A 20300-nucleotide genomic window follows, 5' to 3' on the forward strand; every position below is an offset into this window, starting at 1 on the left:
CAAGAAAATACTCGAAATAATTTTGACAATACTTTTTCACCAACTTTTTGGTACTTTTTCAGTTGAAAGGTTATTTGAAATGGAAAGATGAAAAATTATCTCCTGGGAGAAAACTCAGGGGAAAAAGTTAATTGCATAGAGCCCACTGACTTTTTCCCTCCACTTCTGGTCATAATGTCCTTATTTTATCCAAAATAGGAAGCTTTCTGTTATTTGCATGCTGAGATAAGCTTGTTACTGTAGCTTAAAAAAAAAAAAACTTCCTGCAATCCCGCTGGCCACTGCACAGTTCCTGCAGTTAGGCAAAGGCAACCAGTACAGGTAAAAAGAAAAAACATTTGTGGGATATTTAGGGAACAGTTTTGGGGAAAAAAGGGAATTTGCATATATTTTTGGGGCACTGTTTTTGCAATTTTTGGATGTTTACTACAGACCTGTTTTCTCCTTTAATATGCATAAAGCAAACTGCTGAGTCTCCGTCTCTTCCACAGCGTCCGCCGGAGCCTCAGGGTGCCCGTATCATACCGCACTGGCCCTGGCAAGCCGCCCTGAAGTCAAAGCCATATTAGTTGCCGTTGCCGCAGCCCTCGCCGCCACCATCGCCTGGTATTTGATGTGATGCCAGCCAGATGCCACCAGGACATTAAGCGCCATGACAGGCTTCTAATAAACTCGCTGATCGAGGCCTCTGCACAGGTGGTGTACACTCAGAATGTGATGTCCACCGCTAACCCTAACATTCCCATAATCCTTTGTAATAAGCCTCCATCCAGCAGAGCTGGGTGTGACCTCATATCCTGCCAGACACTTCACCAATCACAGCTGTAAAACAAGCTTTATCCTGCTTCATAGCTACACTTCCCATTGCTGGACTGCAGCAGCCAAAGGGCTCTAATATTCATGTATAAGTAATGCTTCTACTCCAGGAAGGGCGACTGTTGCCAAGAGTCCAGGGCCAATATATCAAGAGGTCAGAGATCAAGCGGTCTCTTTCACCTGGGCCTGTTCACTACAGCTGCATAGCGACCATGGGTCAGAGCTGTAGAGACTCTGACGTGAAACTGTTAGGGGTATAAGCTTTGTGCCAGCAGAGGAGAGGGTGAGCTCCGAGTCTAGGAAGTGGAGATCCTCTGTCCTGGCATGCATCCTGTGTGCACAGAAATGTACTGTCACTGCAGACTGCCCCACTATGGCTGCACTGTTAGTTTAGTTCCATTTTTGTGACTCGATAGGGTCACTACAAGTTCACCCTAAAACTGTTAAAATTATGACGAGGCATGAATGCTTTTGGATCATCCATGGCCTCCAGCAGCACGCTCTCGCCACACTGCCATAGCCCATAGGATGCCAAGTGAGGGAGTCTCTTTACTACTGCTGCATTATGTAAAATAAACGAGAGTTCAGAACGGGGAGTCGGGCCCCTAGGAAATATCAGTTAATGGGAAGGGCCAGAAATTATACTGTGGACATCTCATTAAAGATCTAGCAAACAGCTGTGTATGATATGCTCCTCGTGGGCGGAGGAAGTGCTAATGAGATGTAAAGAGCTATCAATTAATGGGAAGGTACATATAGTATACTGTGGACATCTCGTTAGCAAATGGCTGCATATGATATGCTCCTCGTGGGCAGAGTTAGTGCAAATAAGATGTAAAGAGCTATCAGTTAATGGGAAGGGCCAGAAATTATACTGTGGACATATTCATTAGCAAATGGCTGCATGCAATATGCTCCTCGTGGGCGGAGTTAGTGCTAATAAAATGTAAAATGCTATCCGTTAATGGGAAGGGCCTGAAATGATACTGTGGACATCTCATTAGCAAATAGCTGCACATGATATGCTCTTCGTGGGTGGAGTTAGTGCAAATAAGATGTAAAGAGCTATCAGTTAATGGGAAGGGCCAGAAATGATACTGCGGACATCTCATTAAAGGTCTAGCAAACAGCTGTATATGATATGCTCCTCGTGGGCGGTGGAAGTGCTAATAAGATGTAAAGAGCTATCAGTTAATGGGAAGGGCCTGAAATGATACTGTGGACATCTCATTAGCAAATAGCTGCACATGATATGCTCCTCGTGGGCAGAGTTAGTGCAAATAGGATGTAAAGAGCTATCAGTTAATGGGAAGGGCCAGAAATTATAATGTGAACATCTCATTAGCAAACAGCTGCATATGATATGCTCCTCGTGGGCGGAGAAAGTGCTGATAAGATGTAAAGCGCTATGAAGTGTGATTACTGTCAGTTACAGCTCAGCTCTGGCGCCGTGACCTTAAGCTAAATTTCGATTGGCTTACTATGCTTTGCACATTACTAACCTGAAACGCTCCTTTACCTTCTCACACGTAATGAAGTAAGATCAGATCGGTGACGGAAGAGATTTTGTGTAGTTTTGGGGAGGGCATGTTACCCTTTATATAGATACTGGACTGTAAAGTCGGACACACAACCGAGACCTGAAAACACGATGGGCAGATTACACGGTCTCCGGAGAGTAAAGCAAACCTGAAGTGAAATTAAATGTGGGATTTAATAACTGTACACGTAGAAAGAATCCATAATAGAGCTTTCCTGCAGTCCTTGATTCTTAATTTTAGTTTTAAAGGGAACTAAAACCGAAACAAGAAAAAAAAAGTTTCACTCACCTGGGGCTTCTACCAGCCCCCTGCGCCGTCACAGATTGAGTCTCTGGTCCCCACTGCCACTTAGGTTGACTGGCCAGTCGATGGCCACTGCGCCTGCGCGGTCCTGGGCTCATGCGTCCTCGATCACGCTCCTGCCACCGGGATCATGTTAGTAAGTATTGCTGTTAGTAAGTATTTCTCCTGTCTGGCTCTCGGGGAAATTGCTGATGTTGCTGAAACCCAAGAGAAGCTGAAGACATGTCTGACAGTTCCGCTGCCCAACAGATCAACTGAATACACATCACCATGGCAACAGCGATGTGAGCCCTCTGCTGCGCATGCGCACTGTGCCAGTTTGAAACCTATTGTATGGCTCTCACAGAATTACATTTTAAAATATTGGGCGTTTATGGCTCTCTCAGCCAAAAAGGTTCCTGACCCCTGCCTTAGATAAAAAGTATAGGGGTCGACTTGTACATGAGTCAGACTTAAATATCGGACTCCTAGCTGGGAGGATTGGGGTGGGGCACCTCTCGTTCAACCCTTGCAGAGAGAGCCGCAGTGGCCAGCATGCTTTATAACCCCCCTCCCTCCATCACCTTTTGCTTGGAAAAGCACGTCTTTATAAGAGCTTACTTTTGATATGAGAAGATTTTAGAGGCATGCATTATTTGTGAGATATTGACATTTTTACCAACCAATGGCTGAGCACACTGAGTAATGTGTGTACTATTAGTGACACTCCCATTTGCAGCAATTACTCCAGTGGTAAGTGACACTTTCTAGATCAAGGAAACACAGGTGTGAAAGTCTTGGTCACAACAGTTAACAAGGTAAGGGACAGGGGGAAAGATATTGCACTGCAGTGCTTACTAGGGAGGGGTAGTGGATAATGGCTGTACGTAGGGGCCCGGAAGGTTTAATGGCCACAATACTTTACACAGTGCAGTCAGTGTTAATTCTTCCTGGTCCCCAAGTGCAGCCATTAACGTTGCTTTGCTGGGTAGACTTATACACGAGTCAATATAAAATCTAGGTTAAAAGCTTTAAATGTTGGAGTCGGCTTATACACGAGGTTGACTTTTATTCGAGTATATACGGGTAACGCTTTGCAATCCAAAAATAAGTAAAAAAGGAGTAAGAAGTCAAGTTCTGAGCATGATTGGTACTGTATGCTCCCGTTGCTGCAGGTACCATTTCAAATGAACCGTCTACAGCGTGTAGTGATGGTTTTCTGTGACTTGCAGACCCTGGTTTAATTTTTCAGCAGAAAGTGTCGGATTTATTTTAAAGAGGAACTGTAGCAAAAAAAAAAAAAAACCCATAATGCATAAAATTGCTTTTTTAAATAGATGATTTAGTCAGTGTTTGCCCATTGTACAATCTTTCCTCTCCCTGATTTACATCCTGACATTTATCACTGAGGGTGACATCTTTAGTCCTGTCAGATAATCTCTGCGGAATGTTTGTTTCTGAGCATTCTGAAGCCAGTTCAAATAACACCTAAACTCTTAGAAAAAGCCTAGGCTAAGCATCACTGGGAGGGCGGGGCTATATACCAGTATATAGCAATACATAGAAATAGGAAGTGTTTCTGATGCTGAAACCAAGATGTTTACAATAAATTGGATATCCTGAATCATTTACGGTTTTCTACTTTATGTCACTACAGGGCCTCTTTTCCAAACAAAAGTTTTTCCACAAATTGGTCTTTGCTTCATTACATGTGAGAAAGTAAAGGTTCATCGTAAATGGAAGTGTGAGATGTTCAGCAGGACGACCTCTCGGTAGGGTTAGGGTAAGTTCCACCACACAGAGGGTCTGTTTGTGAGTTACAATCCTCAGAGGATGATATTCCACCGAGAAGAGGTGAGCTCTGTGTGACCCGAGCCCTCCTCCGAGGAGAGGTGAACTCTGTGCGACCGAACCCCTGAGCCCTCCTCCGAGGTGAACTCTGTGTGACCTGAGCCCGCCTCCGAGGTGAACTCTATGTGACCTGAGCCCTCCTCCGAGGAGAGGTGAACTCTGTGTGACCCGAGCCCTCCTCCGAGGAGAGGTGAACTCTGTGCGACCGAACCCCTGAGCCCTCCTCCGAGGTGAACTCTGTGTGACCTGAGCCCGCCTCCGAGGTGAACTCTATGTGACCTGAGCCCTCCTCCGAGGAGAGGTGAACTCTGTGTGACCCGAGCCCTCCTCCGACGAGAGGTGAACTCTTTGCGCCCGAACCCCTGAGCCCTCCTCCGAGGTGAACTCTGTGTGACCCGAGCCCTCCTCCGAGGAGAGGTGAACTCTGTGTGACCTGAGCCCTCCTGCGAGGTTAAAGCAGAAAAACCGAGAGCACAGTATAGTGTAGTATGTATTGGAACAGGGAGGAATAATGGAACATAAGTATTATACTTACAAACATAGGTTACCACTTAGGCAACCACTGTATAAGCAAGTGGGGAGATTAGACCTGTCCCCACTCAGGACTAAGATGTCGCTCTCTGTAGATAGGAGAAAAGAGGGTGCACCACACTTCCACCAGGGGTGGAAAACTTGATATAAGGAAGTACAGAGGCGCCAAAAGGATAAAATATGCTAAAAAGTCTAAAACGTACAGAGGTGCCAAGCAGCTATTGAACCCAGAGACGTGTGATACTCCGTTTGTATGTTGCCTGATGAAGCGGGATTGTGCCCGTGAAATGCGTTGCAGTTTTATCTAGGAGTATGTGAATAAATTATCTCAAGCGACAGCATCGTGTCTGTTTTGGTGTGGCTGGTCCACCACCGCCACCTGAACGTTTTAGACTTTTTAGCATATTTTATCCTTTTGGCTCCTCTGTACTTCCTTATACTCCTGCGAGGAGAGGGGAGCTTTCTGTGTGACTTGAGCCCTCATCTGTGAAACACCACTGAGCATATCTGCTTCACTGTTAAAGGGAACCAAGCACCACTTTTTTTTCCTGGTTTCTAACAGGAGCTGCCGTGCTCCCTCTCCCCTTCTAGCTGCCCATTATTTATCCTGGAGAAGGTGTGAAGATAGCATCTGTGATTTCTCTAAACTCTTTGAAGCACGGTGTCCAATCTCCACTCCCCCACGGGCTGATGAAATAATGTGTGCAATACAATAATTACACCAGTCCTTATCTGCCTGAAACTTCTGTGGTTGGGCAGGACTTGGAAATAATAATTCCAGTATTTGTATAACGTTTTTCTCCTGTTGGACTCATAGCACTTGCAGAGGCAGCCACTTAAGCACACTCAGTAGCAGTGTTAGGATGCCGTGCCCAATGTCTCCTTACTGACTAGTTGCTGGCTTTATGAACAGGAGGAGCCAAGATTTGAACCCTGGTCTCCTGTGTCAGAGGCAGAGCCCTTAACCAGTACACTACCAGTACACTATTCAGCCAAGTAGGAGAAAGTAGGGTGATAAAGGCCTCTGCTAAACTTTTATATGTAAAAAGAGATAAAATTAAAGTTTTTGGTTTTTTTAATAATGAGCCCTGTTTTTGGCATGCATATTAAATGTGCTATTGAGATAGATGCCCTGGATGCTAAAAATGGTGCTCGGGTTCACTTTAAAGAGAACCTGAGGTGGGTTTGTAAAATCATATTAGGACACAGAGGCACGTTCTGTAAACAATGACCAGCCTCTGTGTCCTTCTATATTGTCCTCCAGCCCCCACCCCCCGCAGATTGTCGCTAGTCTGCTGTTTACCTTCAGGCTGCCACTTGCTGCCGCTCCCCCGCTTCCTCCCGCCTCCGTAAGCCGATTGGAAGAAGCTTAGAGAGGCGGGGAGGAAAGGCACACAGGCGGGGAGCCGCGCTATGCAGGAGGCGGGGGTAGCGGCGGCGAGTGGCAGCCTGAAGGTAAATAACAGGCTAGTGACAATCTGAGTGTCGCTAGCCTGGCGGTTTTTATAATGGGGGACAGCAGAGCCCGGGGAGGGGCTGGGGGCGCACTATAAGGACACAGAGGCTGGGCATTGTATACAGAACTAGCCTCTGTGCCCTAATATGATTTCACAAACCCACCTCGGGTTCTCTTTAATAGAGGGATTTCTGGACCTGAATTTTTTACTCATGACTCTTAACCTAGATTACGTAATACGTAGCTATATTGCACTGTAACGACATGCCTGACTAGTGTTATTTTTTTTTTTTTTTTTATTCACTTGTATTTTGAGGATGCAGCCATAGATATCTACAATATATGCAACTTTCCCAAAGACGATTGTTCTCTGTGATATGAAAGTATTGCGCTGTGGCAGGAATGGGGATACCTCACTGCCGGGAGCCCTTTCCTCAGCCCCGAAGGTTTCGCTAGCCCAGAGAAACCAAACGGCCAACAGCCGCGGCGTGCTGATCGCTGGCCGTCCATAAAGCCTCTTTTAACCTTTAGCGTAATTTTCAATGGCTCGCTTTTACGGTTTTATTGCTTGCATGCAGCACTTGAAAGATGACGATTTAGCATGATAAGTTACGGCGATTTATGCACTTACTATGACCTACTCATTGAGCCTGCGCATTGCAGTCACACGCTGCGACCAGTCAGTCATCTCTTATTGGATTTGACACTAGTGAGGTGACGTCTGATTGGTTGAGGTGATTGCCTACACTTTGCACACTGTCCCTGCTTTGTGCAGTGTTAAATTAATATACTTAGCACTTGGTTAAAGTGGGACTCCAGCCAATGACATCACAACTGCCTCCTATCCATGGTAGTTTAAAGCCGACCCGAACTCTAGCACTGCTCACAATGAAAAGTTGCTGGTGAAATGTTTGTTTAGCCAGATCAATCTATCTAATTAGTTCTTATCAGCAACTGTGAATAAACTGCAGGAGGTCTGCTGAGGCAGCTTGCCATACAGTAAACGCGGAGGCTTAACGCTTTCAGTGCTCTCTGCAGAAGTGAGCCCAAGTTAGAACTTTAGTTTTGTTATAAATGGTATAAAATCATATCTATTACAGTAATGGCTGGAGTCCCACTGACGCAGGCAGCCATTTTGTCTAAAGTCCTTGCAGCTGCCACAGCGGTCCCTATTTTCTAGAATGAGTGCCAGTGACAAAATGGCTGCCGATTGCTTGTGTCTTGACAGGTCCTGTTTAAGGTAGAAATTCTACTTTTTGCTGGAAACGATGCGATCCATTAAACCCGCGTCCATTTATTAGCGGAAAGGATAATGGCGACCCTTGTTCAAGCTAGCTTACTCTGTTTTTATTTTATATAAAACACACAAATTCCATAGAGACTGTCCAATAAGGCCTCTTTTCCAACGATGTCTGAACGGTTTATTGGTCGAATTGCATGCGGCTGAATGGCAGTGTTTGGTAACACCGAGCGTGCCACGTTTGACACACAATGTGTTACCGGGCAGCGAAAAAACACACTGCCTGCGTCGAGCACTAGCAAGCGACTAGACAGTGACCAGGAGCAGCTGAATTTACTGCTGCTGGAAAAGAGGCCTTAGAGGGTCGGAATTTCCTGTCAGCCAGTGGAATACCGCATGTGTTGAAAATTAGTTACAATGGCTCCTGCTTTAATAACAGCTCAGGTGGGAGTTTCTAGATGGTATGTACTCCTAATGGAGTACTGTTGCCAGGGTTACAGAACGTGACATTCGTGCTTCCGGTCGACAAAGGAAATTCTCAGCTCTCTACAAGACTGCAATAAAAAGGTGCTTTTTTTTGTATTTTTCTTGTAACCCTAAAGTGTACCCGAGATGACATGTGACAGGATGAGATAGACGTGCATATACAGTGGCAAGCATACAGACACTTATGCTTTGCTCCTTTTCTTGTTTCCCTGCCTGAAAGAGTTAATATTCAGCTATGGAACGATTTTTCCCCAGTGGGGACCCAGTTGGACACCTTGATAACAAATTACAGCTATAAAACACTTTCCTAAGGAGGTAACTGAGCTTCTGACTGCAAGGGAAAGATAAAAAGGTCAATAGTTCATGTATTTTCACTCTGGGACTCTTGAGACACTGCAATTAAGCAGCCTATAAAACATTAAATCTGCTTTTTATATGTTTATACGTAAAATAAAACCGTGAGATATCTCAAAAAAAAGGTCATTTTAGGAGTAGGAGGACAGATCCAATTGTTTATCGAATTCATTTCTTTTCATCTCGGGTTCACTTTAAATTGCAGAGACTTGCACAGATGCATTTCTGGTCTTTATCGAAGCAAGGTGTTGTTTTCCTCCTGAAGTTATCAGGTTGAACGGTTACTTTATTTACTCCTAGGCTCTTAATAAAAGGCTTAAGCATATTTCTTTCAGGGTTCTGATTAATCTGTATAATTATTATGGGTACAGTTATGAAGAATGGATCCATCATCTCAGTCTGACCCATCTTTTCTTAAGATATTGCTGATGTGGTTTTATTTTATTTCTGTGTAATCCAATAAAGTCTTCACTGTGGTTTTGTGTTGTGTTTATTCATTTTTACACTTACTGAAGTCTTTGAAACCTTAAAGGGGCACTATGGCAAAAAATTGTAAAATTTAAAATATGTGCAAACATGGCCAAAAAAGAAGCACGTATTTTACAGAGTAAAATGAGCCATAAATTACTTTTCTCCTATAATGCTGTCACTTACAGTAGGTAGTAGAAATCTGACAGAAGTGACAGGTTTTGGACTAGTCCATCTCTTCATAGGGGATTCTCAGCAAGGCTTTGATTCTTTATAAAGAGATTCCCTAAAAAGGATTTAAACAATGATACCGGCCAGCCTCCCTGCTCGCTACACAGTTTTTGGGCAGTTAGACAGAGCAACTGCCATTCACTAAGTGCTTTTGAAAATAAATCCCTGAGAATCCCCTATGAAGAGATGGACTAGTCCAAAACCTGTCGCTTCTGTCAGATTTCTACTACCTACTGTAAGTGACAGCAACATAGGAGAAAAGTAATTTATGGCTCATTTTACTCTGGAAAAAATGTACTTCTTAATTGTATATATTTGCACATATATAAAATTTTACAATTTTTCGCCATAGTGCCTCTTTATTGCACACCTGAAGTAAGAGGCATATGGATGTTGTCATATGTATTTCCTGTTAAACAATACCAGTTGCCTGGCAGCCCTGCTGATCTATTTGGCTGCAGTAGTGTCTGATTCACACCAGAAACAAGCATGCAGCTAATCGTGTCAGATCAGTCTATGGCTAATGCTGGGAATACACGGTACGTTTCCGCGGCTCGATTATGCCGTCGGATCGATTCCCTGCTCGTCCCTGCGGGCGATTTTATTATCTTCTGCTCGGTTTCCTTATCTTTTTCCATTGTCCCACCCGCGGTATCGAGCGCGGAATCGATCGGGCGGGAGATCGCACATGTCGGAAATTATCAATCGAGCCATCTAATGGCTCGATTGAGCTGTACAAACGTGTACTGTGTATTCCCGGCATTAAAGGCAGAGGATCAGCTGGACAGCCAGGCAATCTGCATTCTTTAAAAGGAAACAGATATGGCAGCCTCCGTGTCCCTCTCATTTAAGGTGTGCTTTTTAGCCCAACTGAACAAGGCAAATTTTATAGCAAACCCAACGCAGAAAGTAAACGGATACTTGCGGAAGAAGAGGTAAGCCTCTGAGTCTCCCTCCCTTTTTAGGGAGACATGTCAGGACATCAGAGTCTCGACCAAGAACCGGAAGTGGTTAATGATCTGAAAACGGATCCATTTCATTCATCTGATCAGATTGGTTAAAGGTTAGTGGGCCAAAACCTTTGGGGGATTGTATCGTTAATGTACAATCAAGATCATATCATTGATGGTGACCTTAACACATTGATTATTTCACAATCAGTGAACCCATCTTTACTTCCTATCCATCACAACTGATTATAAAAAAAAGTTTTTTTCCAATCACTTAAATTGTCATCGAACGATCGTAAGAATCATTCACAGTCGATTTGGGACATCAGCAAGGTTTATTGTTTGCCAATCCAATCGCATTTATGTGATCGCTCAGGCGATTGTTCCCTGAAAATTGTAATGTTAATGGGATCCTTTAGGCTTTAACCTACACTAATTCTACCCCTCACTAATTCCTAATATTGCCCCTACTGTAAACCCTACACCTAAAGGTGCGTACACACATATGACAACAATAGTTCGCAGTAAGCAAGCAATAATAGTTAAAATAGCAATCGGTCAATAAAGCAAAATAACAACTTTAAAAGTGAAACAAACGTCCTGTGCATAATCACGTGCCTCTGTGTCTCTGTATTGCCATCTCTAGTCCCCCTCTGGGTCTGCTGCCCCCCTGAAAATAAGCGATAGGTTAGTGACAATCTGCTTGTCGCTAGCCTTGTATATACCTGCAGCCTGTCATTCTATATCAGCTCCCCCGCCTCTGTCCCCGCCGCTGCCTGCCTCCGCATGCTTCCTCCAATTGGAAGCTAAGCCGCGACCTGGAAGGTACTTCCTGGTACTTCCAAAAAGCGCTTTGGAATTGTAATTCCTGGTATTTCCAAAAAGCGTTTTGCAATTGCGTTTTGTAGTGTGAACTAGGCCTTAAACTGCGTCTTTTGCTTCTGAATTTTTTTCTGGTATCGGTAACAAGGGGTGTGGTGTGGGCATGGTTAGAGATGTGGCAGGGGTGTGTCTTAAAGGGGCACTACAGCAAAAAACTAAAATGTAAAATATGTGCAAACATATACAGATAAGTACATTTTTTCCAAAGTAAAATGAGCCATAAATTACTTTTCTCCTATGTTGCTGCCACTTACAGTAGGTAGTAGAAATCTGACAGAAGTGACAGGTTTTGGACTAGTCCATCTCTTTATAGGGGATTCTCAGGGATATATTTATTTTCAAAAGCACTTAGTGAATGGCAGTTGCTTTGTCCAACTGCCAAAAAACTGTGTAGCGAGCTGGGAAGCTGGGCAGCATCATTGTTTAAATCCTTTTTCAGGAATGTGTTTATAAAGAATAAAAGCCTTGCTGAGAATCCCCTATGAAGAGATGGACTAGTCCAAAACCTGTTGCTTCTGTCAGATTTCTACTGCCTACTGTAAGTGACAGCAACATAGGAGAAAAGTAATGTATGGCTCATTTTACTCTGGAAAAAAAAAGTACTTATTTGTCTGTTTGCACATACTTAAAATTTTACAGTTTTTCGCTGTAGTGCCCCTTTAACCACTTCAGCCTAACTGGCCGAAAATTTTCGTCCAGTTAGGCTGCGCGCACTCCCGCGGGTCGCGCGCGCTCCCAGGGGCCCCCCGTGCGCGCCCCGGCTGCTGGCTGTTAGCCCACCGATCAGTGAAAGGGATTATAAATCCCTTTCGCTGATCGGACCCCCCCGGAGAAAAGCCGACAGCGTCTTCTCTTCAGACGCTGCGGCTTTTCTGAGCTCTGGTCTCCTTTCTTCTTCCTGGGAGCGAGATCGATCGCTCCCAGGACTTTTTGACTGTGGCCATCTTGTGGCCAAATAGCAAATTACACCAAAAACACACTTTGTGTTAAATACATTTTAATACATTAAAAAACCCTGTTTACCTCCCACACCAAAAAATACCCACATACAAGTTTTAATTTAAAAAAAATAAAAAAATTACAATAAAAAAAAACAACATAAATAGTTACCTAAGGGTCTGAACTTTTTAAATATGCATGTCAAAGGAGTATGTCAATATGATTTATTAAATTATGGGCTTGTAAATAGTGATGGACGCAAATTGAAAAAATGCACCTTTATTTCCAAATTGAATATCAGCGCCATACATTGTGATAGGGACATAATTTTAATGGTGTAATAAGCGGGACAAATTGGTAAATAAAGTACATAGGTTTTAATTATGGTAGCATGTATTAATTTCAAACTATAATGGCCAAAAGTTGAGGAATAATATTTTTTTTTCCATTTCTTTCTTAAAATTCCTGTTAAAATGGACTTACAATAAATTAATTCTCAGCAAAATGTACCACCCACAGAAAGCCTAATTGGTGGCGAAAAAAACAAGATATAGATCCACTCATTGTGATGAGTAGTGATAAAGTTATTAGCAAATGAATGGGAGGTGAAAGTTGCTCAGATGCAAAAAAAATTCAACCCTGTAGGCTGAAGTGGTTAAAAAGTCCCTTTTTCTTATCTCAAGAAGTTTGGAGGTATGAGAAATATATCAATTAAATTGGTCGCAATAAAGTTTAGAGTCATTAAACACATTTTTCAGTAGAAAGATACATATATTTCCATAGATCTGTACATCAGTCCTGAAAGAGGGACAAATGAGGGAGAAAGGGACACAGGCATTTGGTTCCCAAAGAGGGACAGCTGGGAGCTATGTATGAGGGCTGTGGAGCATCTCGGTTGCTGCGGTGACAGCCAGGCCTGTCTGGGCACAATAGGATAGAGTTATACGCAGCCAGCTGACACAATGGCTGAAAGTGAACTTTCTTGTCAGCAATTAGTGCTGGTCATGCAGTGAATATGGTAAGACGAGGAGAGGCCCTGAGGAAATTCCCAGGCACCTCCGCTGCTGGGGTCGCCATAGAAACTCCTTGACTGACTTTGCAAACAAACAGCCGTCGAGGACAGGAGAGGAGGATCCCTTTCGGCCTAGTGTCGCCGGAGGAGCCTGTCGCCCCTGGCAACCCATAGACTCCCATTACAGGCTGGCTGGTAGTTGGGATCGGTTGCAGACAGCAGCCTGTGGAGATGCAACAGGTGACACCGGGATCCTCTCGCTCCCCGGAGGACACACATCTCGTCTGAGGTGGCTGCAGCCTGCAGGTGATGTATCTATATCTGTCCTCATATGACTGCATGCGTCTTATACCGGCCGCAGCATGGAGGGACTCCGCCCTTACTGTCCGCTCTCATGTGACTGCATTGTGTTGTGTTGGTTTGCATGAACTCGTGAGCAGGGCCGGCGCTACCATTAAGGCAAAGGAGGCAGCTGCCCCAGGGCCCCAGAGCTTGTAGGGGCCCCCAGTGGCTACAAGAGGGGAAAAAAAATTCAAATCGGCCTTATAGTTTTTGAGAAAATCGATTTTAAAGTTTCAAAGGAAAAAAAAAATACACATTTAAAAACCTGCCGACTTTAATAGTTATTACCAAATCCACCTTAAATGCTAGACACCCTAAATTTGCAGGATATGTTACGGAGATCATTAGGAATAAGAGGAAAAAACAATTTTTCAAAAAGACCTTATAGTTTTTGAGAAAATCGATTTTAAAGTTTAGAAGGAAAAAAGTTTACTTTTAAATGCGGTAAATGTCACTTTTAGTAGCAAACCTAACAGTAGTGTAATTTTACATGTATCAAAAGAAAGAGCAATACATTTCCTGACGGGGTTTCCAGGGGGTCTATACGCAGCCGCAGCGCTTTGGCCAGGGATCGCTATACAGCCGCAATATGGCTGTATAAAGATCCCTGGTATTTTTTCCTATTTCCCAATTTTTTTTTTATGTTTAGAGTGTAGGAATTTTTTTAAAAAAAATTATGTGGGGTCCCCCCTCCTGAAACTTTTTAACCCCTTGTCCCCCATGCAGGCTGGGATAGCTAGAATGTGGAGCTCCGACCGATTGGGACTTCACACCCTGACTATACCAGCTGCAAAAAAGGTCCCCTAATGCCCGATTTTTGTCCCGGGGTATCTGTTGGGGGAGCCCCCCAGGTTTATTTTGCCCTGGGGCCCCATTGCTGCTTAAACCGGCCCTGCTCGTGAGTTATTGTTACTTGGAAAAAAACGCCCGTTAAAAAAACTCCCACCTTTCCAATGGCCGCGATCCCCGCTGCGCGCATGCACGGCCGCCTTCTCCATGCGCTCTTCCTCCTGCTGTCCCAAGTCCGCCCACGTGCCGCGCTTGCGCACTGGCCCAAACACATGGGCACAGGAGGACGTAGGGACACAAGGGTTTTATTATAGATTACTATCACTACTACACATACACAACAGAATGCCTTTATAATAAACTACAAGGGACCGGGCCAAGTAATTTACTATATCAGACTTGGTGGTCATTTATTGTTTCTTCATACAGGCGTATGGTCGAGACCTGACTGTGTTTACTATATCCAGAGGTTTGCTATATCAGAGTTTACTATAATGAGATTCTGCTCTATTCGAATCTCTGCTTTCCCTGTTCAGTAAGCCAGCATCTATTCGGCAAGACTCCCTAAAGGTGGCCACTAACGGTCCAATTTCTAGCGAAAAATCTTGAGCGATCAGAATTTCTGATTGGATTGGTTGTAAACAATCTCCGTTGATGGGCACAATGGATTACGAATGATTATAAAAATCGTCGTTCAATTGGATTTTCGGCAAACCAAAATTTAGATTTTCTTGTTGGTTGTGATTGATAGGAAGCAAAGATTGGTTCGTTGATGGTGTAGTGAACGAATATATTATTACTATTATTATTATTATTTATTGTGTTTATAAAGCGCCAACATCTTCCGCAGCACTGTACAGAGTATATATAGGCTTGTCACTGACTGTCCTCAGAGGGGCTCACAATCTAGTCCCTACCATAGCCATATGTCTATGTATGTATCGTGTAGTGTATGTATTGTAGTCTAGGGCCAATTTAGGGGGAAGCCAATTGACTTAACTGTATGTTTTTGGGAGGAAACTGAAAGTGCCTGGAGGAAACCCACGCAGACACCGAGAGAACATACAAACTCCATGCAGATGGTACCTTAGCTTGGATTTAAACCAAGAATCCAGTGCTGCAAGGCCAGAGTGCTAACCACTACGCCACCATGCTACTATAATTACTATTATTATTGCTATTGCTACAAATGGCATAGCTAAGGAGCTCTGGGCCTGGTGCAAGTTTTACATTGCCCCCCCTCCCCCAAGCACTCTATACTTAACAATTAATACGGCGCACCAAAACCTGCCAAGGACAAGTACAGTGTCAGAGGTGCAAGAAGGGGATGGGGAACAGTGTGTTAAGGATTACTACTATTCAAAGCATCTATAGAAGTGTTTATTATGAGCACAGGACCAATAGAGAGCTAATACTGTGATAAAGGGTGGTCCCTTCGGGGCCCCTCTGGCCCAAGGGCCCCGATGCGGTGGCTACCTCTGCACCCCCTATTGCTACGCCACTGATTGCTACTACTACACATTACTATTATTATTACTACTATTACACATCCTTTATACTAAACACAGGATGTAATCGTGCACGGATGCACTGCAGTGGTTGTGGTGTGCACAGGCAGGATTTGGCCAGCTGTGGCATTTACATTCTAGGCAATATAGGATGATCTGTGATTCTCTGAGAATCGGGGGTTGAGTGGTTTATTACTATTATTATTACTACTACACATTTGTTGATATTATTATTACTATTGCTATACATTTACTAATGTGACCCTAATTAATATTACAGAATAATCTTGTTATAGTAAATTCTGCTATATTAGAACTTCAGGTATCGTAAACTAAATGTTCAGGTCCCAGCGAAGCCCCATTATAAATATAACACCTGGTATAGTAAACCATGACTTCTGTTATAGTAAAGCAGCTTTTGGCCCCTGTGGTATTCTGTATCCGGCTATAGTGGAAAGGGGGTGGGGCATGCCGCATGCATCATACATCAGTCAGAGACCCATGAGCCGTGATCAGTGCGCGGACTGGCAGCCACTTGTAGCCTGCTCTCTATCTGCATGATACTGGGCCTACGTGGATTACCTCAAAAACACCAGCCAGTGAGACCTTTACTTCCTGTGTAAGCTGCTGCCTGATCACTGAGGGAATTGCCTGTTATCTGTGACTTGCTTGTGCATGGCTGCAATGCTACAGTATCATCCAGACTGCACAGAAATATGGACAGAGGAGCACACTATCAGTACTGTACCTGCATTAACTGGTGAGACCTATGCTTCCTGTGCAAGCTGCTGCCTGATTACTAAGGGAAGTGCCTGTCATGTGTGACTTGCTTGTGCATGGCTGTAATGCTACAGCATCATCCAGGCTGCACAGAAATATGGACAGGGGAGCACACTATCAGTACTGTATCTGCATTAACTGGTGAGACCTATACTTCCTGTGTAAGCTGCAATTTTTTTGCCCAATTAAACATTCGATTTGACAAAAAACGTCTAGTTGGGCAAATATTGTCTTTTCCATCAACTTCAAGAGAAGAGCAATGTTCATTCTTAGTGATGTTAATTGTAATATCACAGTTGTATAGTGCATGGCCAGCTTAAAGGACAACTGAAGTGAGAGGTGTATGGAAGCTGCCATATTTATTTCCATTTAAGCAAAACCAGTTACCTGGCTATCCTGCTGATCCTCTGCCTCTAATACTTTCAGCCACAGCCCCTGAACAAGCATGCAGCAGATCAGGTGTTTCTGACAATTTTGAAAAATATGACAAGATTGCCTCATGCTTGTTTCTGGTGTGATTCAGACACTACTGAAGCCAAATAGATCAGCAGGGCTGCCAGGCAACTGGTATTGTTTAAAAAGAAATAAATATGGCAGCCTCCATCTCCCTCTCACTTCAGTTCTCCTTTAAGGTGCCCATCAACAGTACACAATCTCCCAAATGATTAACTGTGCGATTGACTGAAATCGTGTCCCGTTAGTGGTACCAGTTTGACGACGATCAGATTGCTTACCATCTTCCCCTCCATGGTAGGCCCTAATGATCGCTGCCAATCGATCGCAACGATTGGATCCGACAGTCGATTGTTAAAGAAATTGGATCGTTAATGGGCACCATTAACCTCCCTGGCGGTAAGCCCGTGCTGAGCACAGGCTATGCCGCCGGGAGGCACCGCTCAGGCCCCGCTGGGCAGATTTGCATAATTTGTTTTTTGCTACACGCAGCTAGCACTTTGCTAGCTGCGTGTAGCATCCTATCGCCGCCGCTACCCGCCGATCCGCCGCTATCCGTCGCGCCGCAGTTGCCCCCCCCCCCCCCCAGACCCCGTGCGCTGCCTGGCCAATCAGTGCCAGGCAGCGCCGTGGGGTGAATCGGAGTCCCCTTTGACGTCGATGACGTCGGTAACGTCATCCCGCCCGTCGCCATGGCGACGGGGGAAGCCCTCCAGGAGATCCCGTTCTTTGAAATGGGGCTGGGGGGATGCCGCTGAGCAGCGGCTATCATGTAGCGAGACTTTGTCTCTCTACATGAAAAAAAAAAATTAAAAAACACTACTTTGCTGCCCCCTGGCAGATTTTTTTAAACCGCCAGGAGGGTTAAAGTGATCATGTAAGGAAGAAAACTAGGTTACTTACCTAAGGCTTCCCCCATCCTCTTCAGCCTCCGGGATCTAGCGATGTCTCCCCCGATCATCGTGCAGAAATATTTACCAGTAGTACAGCCTTTCCCTCGGACCCCGCAGGGGAAGATAGCCCAGCCCGATCAGGTCTGCTCTACTGCACAGGCGCAACTCGATTAGGCAATTTCTTATAATAATTGTGTTATGAATGATTGGCTGGGCAGAGTCTCCTGCTCCTATTAGCAGTGGTGTCCCCAGCTTCAAATTTTGGGGGGGCACAAAGGGGGCACGATGGCTGTCTGGTGGGGCCCATCTGGGTGATCAAAATCGATGTTTATATGGCGAGCTTTAGATATTTTTTGCCTAACTCAGGTGATAAAATAAAGGCTAACTAGTTAAACAATGATAGGAACCAAGTGTATACATCACAAACAGAGCTCAGAGGCTTTTGAGCAGAGCAGATTGTCCAAATGATGGTGCTATTATGGAGGAAATGTTACCTACAGATGAACTAGGGTAGTTGGCTGGCATGCTTTAATCCTTCCTAGCTAGCAAGCTGCTCCTGCATGGACAGATCACAGAGCTGTATGTTACTGAGCGAGGTGGGGGGGCACTAAGGGGGGCACAGTGATTCCCAGGGGGGGGCAGTGCCCCACTGTAGCTCCGCCCACGACTATTAGGATCTGCCTTTGTAACATTTTCCTGGTCATTTGCTGAAGCAATGTGACCTGAGTGCACCCGCTGGATGGATTGTAGGATGACTGTGAATTCTCACTATCCGATGGCAAAGGTGCGGTTTGCGGTCTGCTCTGAACCTCAGTCAATATTGACCCTGTATTAATCTGTCACTAGTAAATACAGGTCAGATCCTGTCTGGCGTGGGAATGCTGATTAATCAGTGTCAGAGTAACTCTGCAAACTAAATCGAGGCAGAATAAATCTAGGAATTATTTTTTTAGAAATCCCATTTTCATTTTATACTTGAATCAAGTTTTTAAGTTTGTACTGTTTCATTGTCTCTGCTCAATGACACATTCATTGAAGTACGCCAGAGCTAAAATCTACGAACTATTGATTGTGGTTATCTCTTTCCTGCTCTCAGAAGCCATTTACCGCTAGGAAAGTGTTTTGTGGTTGTAATTTATTATCAATGAGGGACATTCTATAGTCTGACCAAGTCCAGGACAGGAACTGCCACTTACATACCTGATATTTAACTCTTTCAGGTAGAGAAAGCTAAAAAGGAACACAGCCTAGTTATTTGTGTGCTAGGCACTGTACATACCCATGTCTATCTCATCATGTCACATGTCACCTTGCGTATCTCTTAAAGTGACCCTGACGCAACAAAAAAATTCCATACTTAACTTACCTGGGGCTTCTTCCAGCCCCCCGTTATCGGTGAGGTCCCCCGGCATCTTCTGGGCTCCGTTATGTGCCAAGTTGTTTATTAAGATTTCATATTTATTAAACAGTCTCAAATAAAGTGGCGTAACTATGGTGACCGTGGGGGGGGGGGCTGGATCCCGCCCCCCCCCTTCTGCAGAGTAGCGCAGAGGAGCAGTTTAATGTTTTCCTGCTCCAGTGCTGCTTTGGGTCTTCTCAGGTCAGTGGCGTAGCTAAGGAGCTGTGGGCCCCGATGCAAGTTTTACATTGGGCCCCCCCAAGCATTCTATATATAGCAATTGATACGCCGCACCAAAACCTGCCAATGGCAACTACAGTGTGAGAGGTGCGAGAAAGGGATGGGGAACAGTCTGTTAATGATTACCACTATTCAAAGTATCTATAGAAGTGATTATTATGAGCACAGGACCAATAGGAAGCAAATACTGTAGTTGAGGGAGGGCCCGTCGGGGCCCCTCTAGTTCAAGGGCCCCGATGCGGTCGCTACCTCTGCACCCCCTATAGCTACGCCCCTGTCTCTGGTCTTCCTGAAGGCATGTGGTGATCGGGAGGTATGGAAGCACAGCTGCCAGGAACAACAGAAGAGATCAGATGCAGCGCTGGAGCAGGTAGGTATAACGCCACTCCACTACTCCATAGCACCCAACTGTCCCTCTTTTGGAGCCCTGTCCCTCTTTCCTCCTTATGTGCCCCTCTTTCAGGACTGATGTACAGATCTATGTGAATATATACAGTGGGTTGCATAAGTATTCGGCCCCCTTGAAGTTTTCCACATTTTGTCACATTACTGCCACAAACATGCATCAATTTTATTGGAATTCCACATGAAAAACCAACACAAAGGCCTCAATTCACTAAGATTTATCAAACACTTTATCAAACGTTTGATAATTTACCTCATGCGTAAAATCTAATTTTGAATTCACTAAAGTGTTAAATACTTATCAAATATTTTATTGATAAAACATTCAATAAATATATAACATAATATAACACCTTAGTGAATTCAAAATTAGTTTTTACCCATGAGGTAAATTATCAAACGTTTGATAAAGTGTTTGATAAAGCTTAGTGAATTGAGGCCAAAGTGCTGTA

General features: G+C 44.3%; 2 protein-coding genes across 3 annotated transcripts in view; both read left to right on the forward strand.

Moving 5' to 3' along the window:
• The window catches only part of HMOX2 (heme oxygenase 2), a 45662-nt gene extending 36629 nt beyond the window's left edge, over positions 1-9033 (forward strand). For both annotated transcript variants that reach the window (XM_068243593.1, XM_068243595.1), the window contains exon 6: positions 492-9033. In XM_068243593.1, coding sequence (XP_068099694.1) covers positions 492-619 — 128 coding nt within the window. In that variant the 3' untranslated portion in view covers positions 620-9033. The remainder of the gene's footprint in view (positions 1-491) is intronic.
• Positions 9034-13040: 4007 nt separating this feature from the next.
• The window catches only part of CDKL4 (cyclin dependent kinase like 4), a 63404-nt gene continuing 56144 nt past the window's right edge, over positions 13041-20300 (forward strand). The window contains exon 1 of the mRNA XM_068246462.1: positions 13041-13345. The gene's annotated coding sequence lies outside the window, so the exon portion shown is untranslated. The remainder of the gene's footprint in view (positions 13346-20300) is intronic.

The sequence above is a fragment of the Hyperolius riggenbachi genome, chromosome 7 (genome assembly GCF_040937935.1).
Source record: "Hyperolius riggenbachi isolate aHypRig1 chromosome 7, aHypRig1.pri, whole genome shotgun sequence".
Lineage (NCBI taxonomy): Eukaryota > Metazoa > Chordata > Amphibia > Anura > Hyperoliidae > Hyperolius > Hyperolius riggenbachi.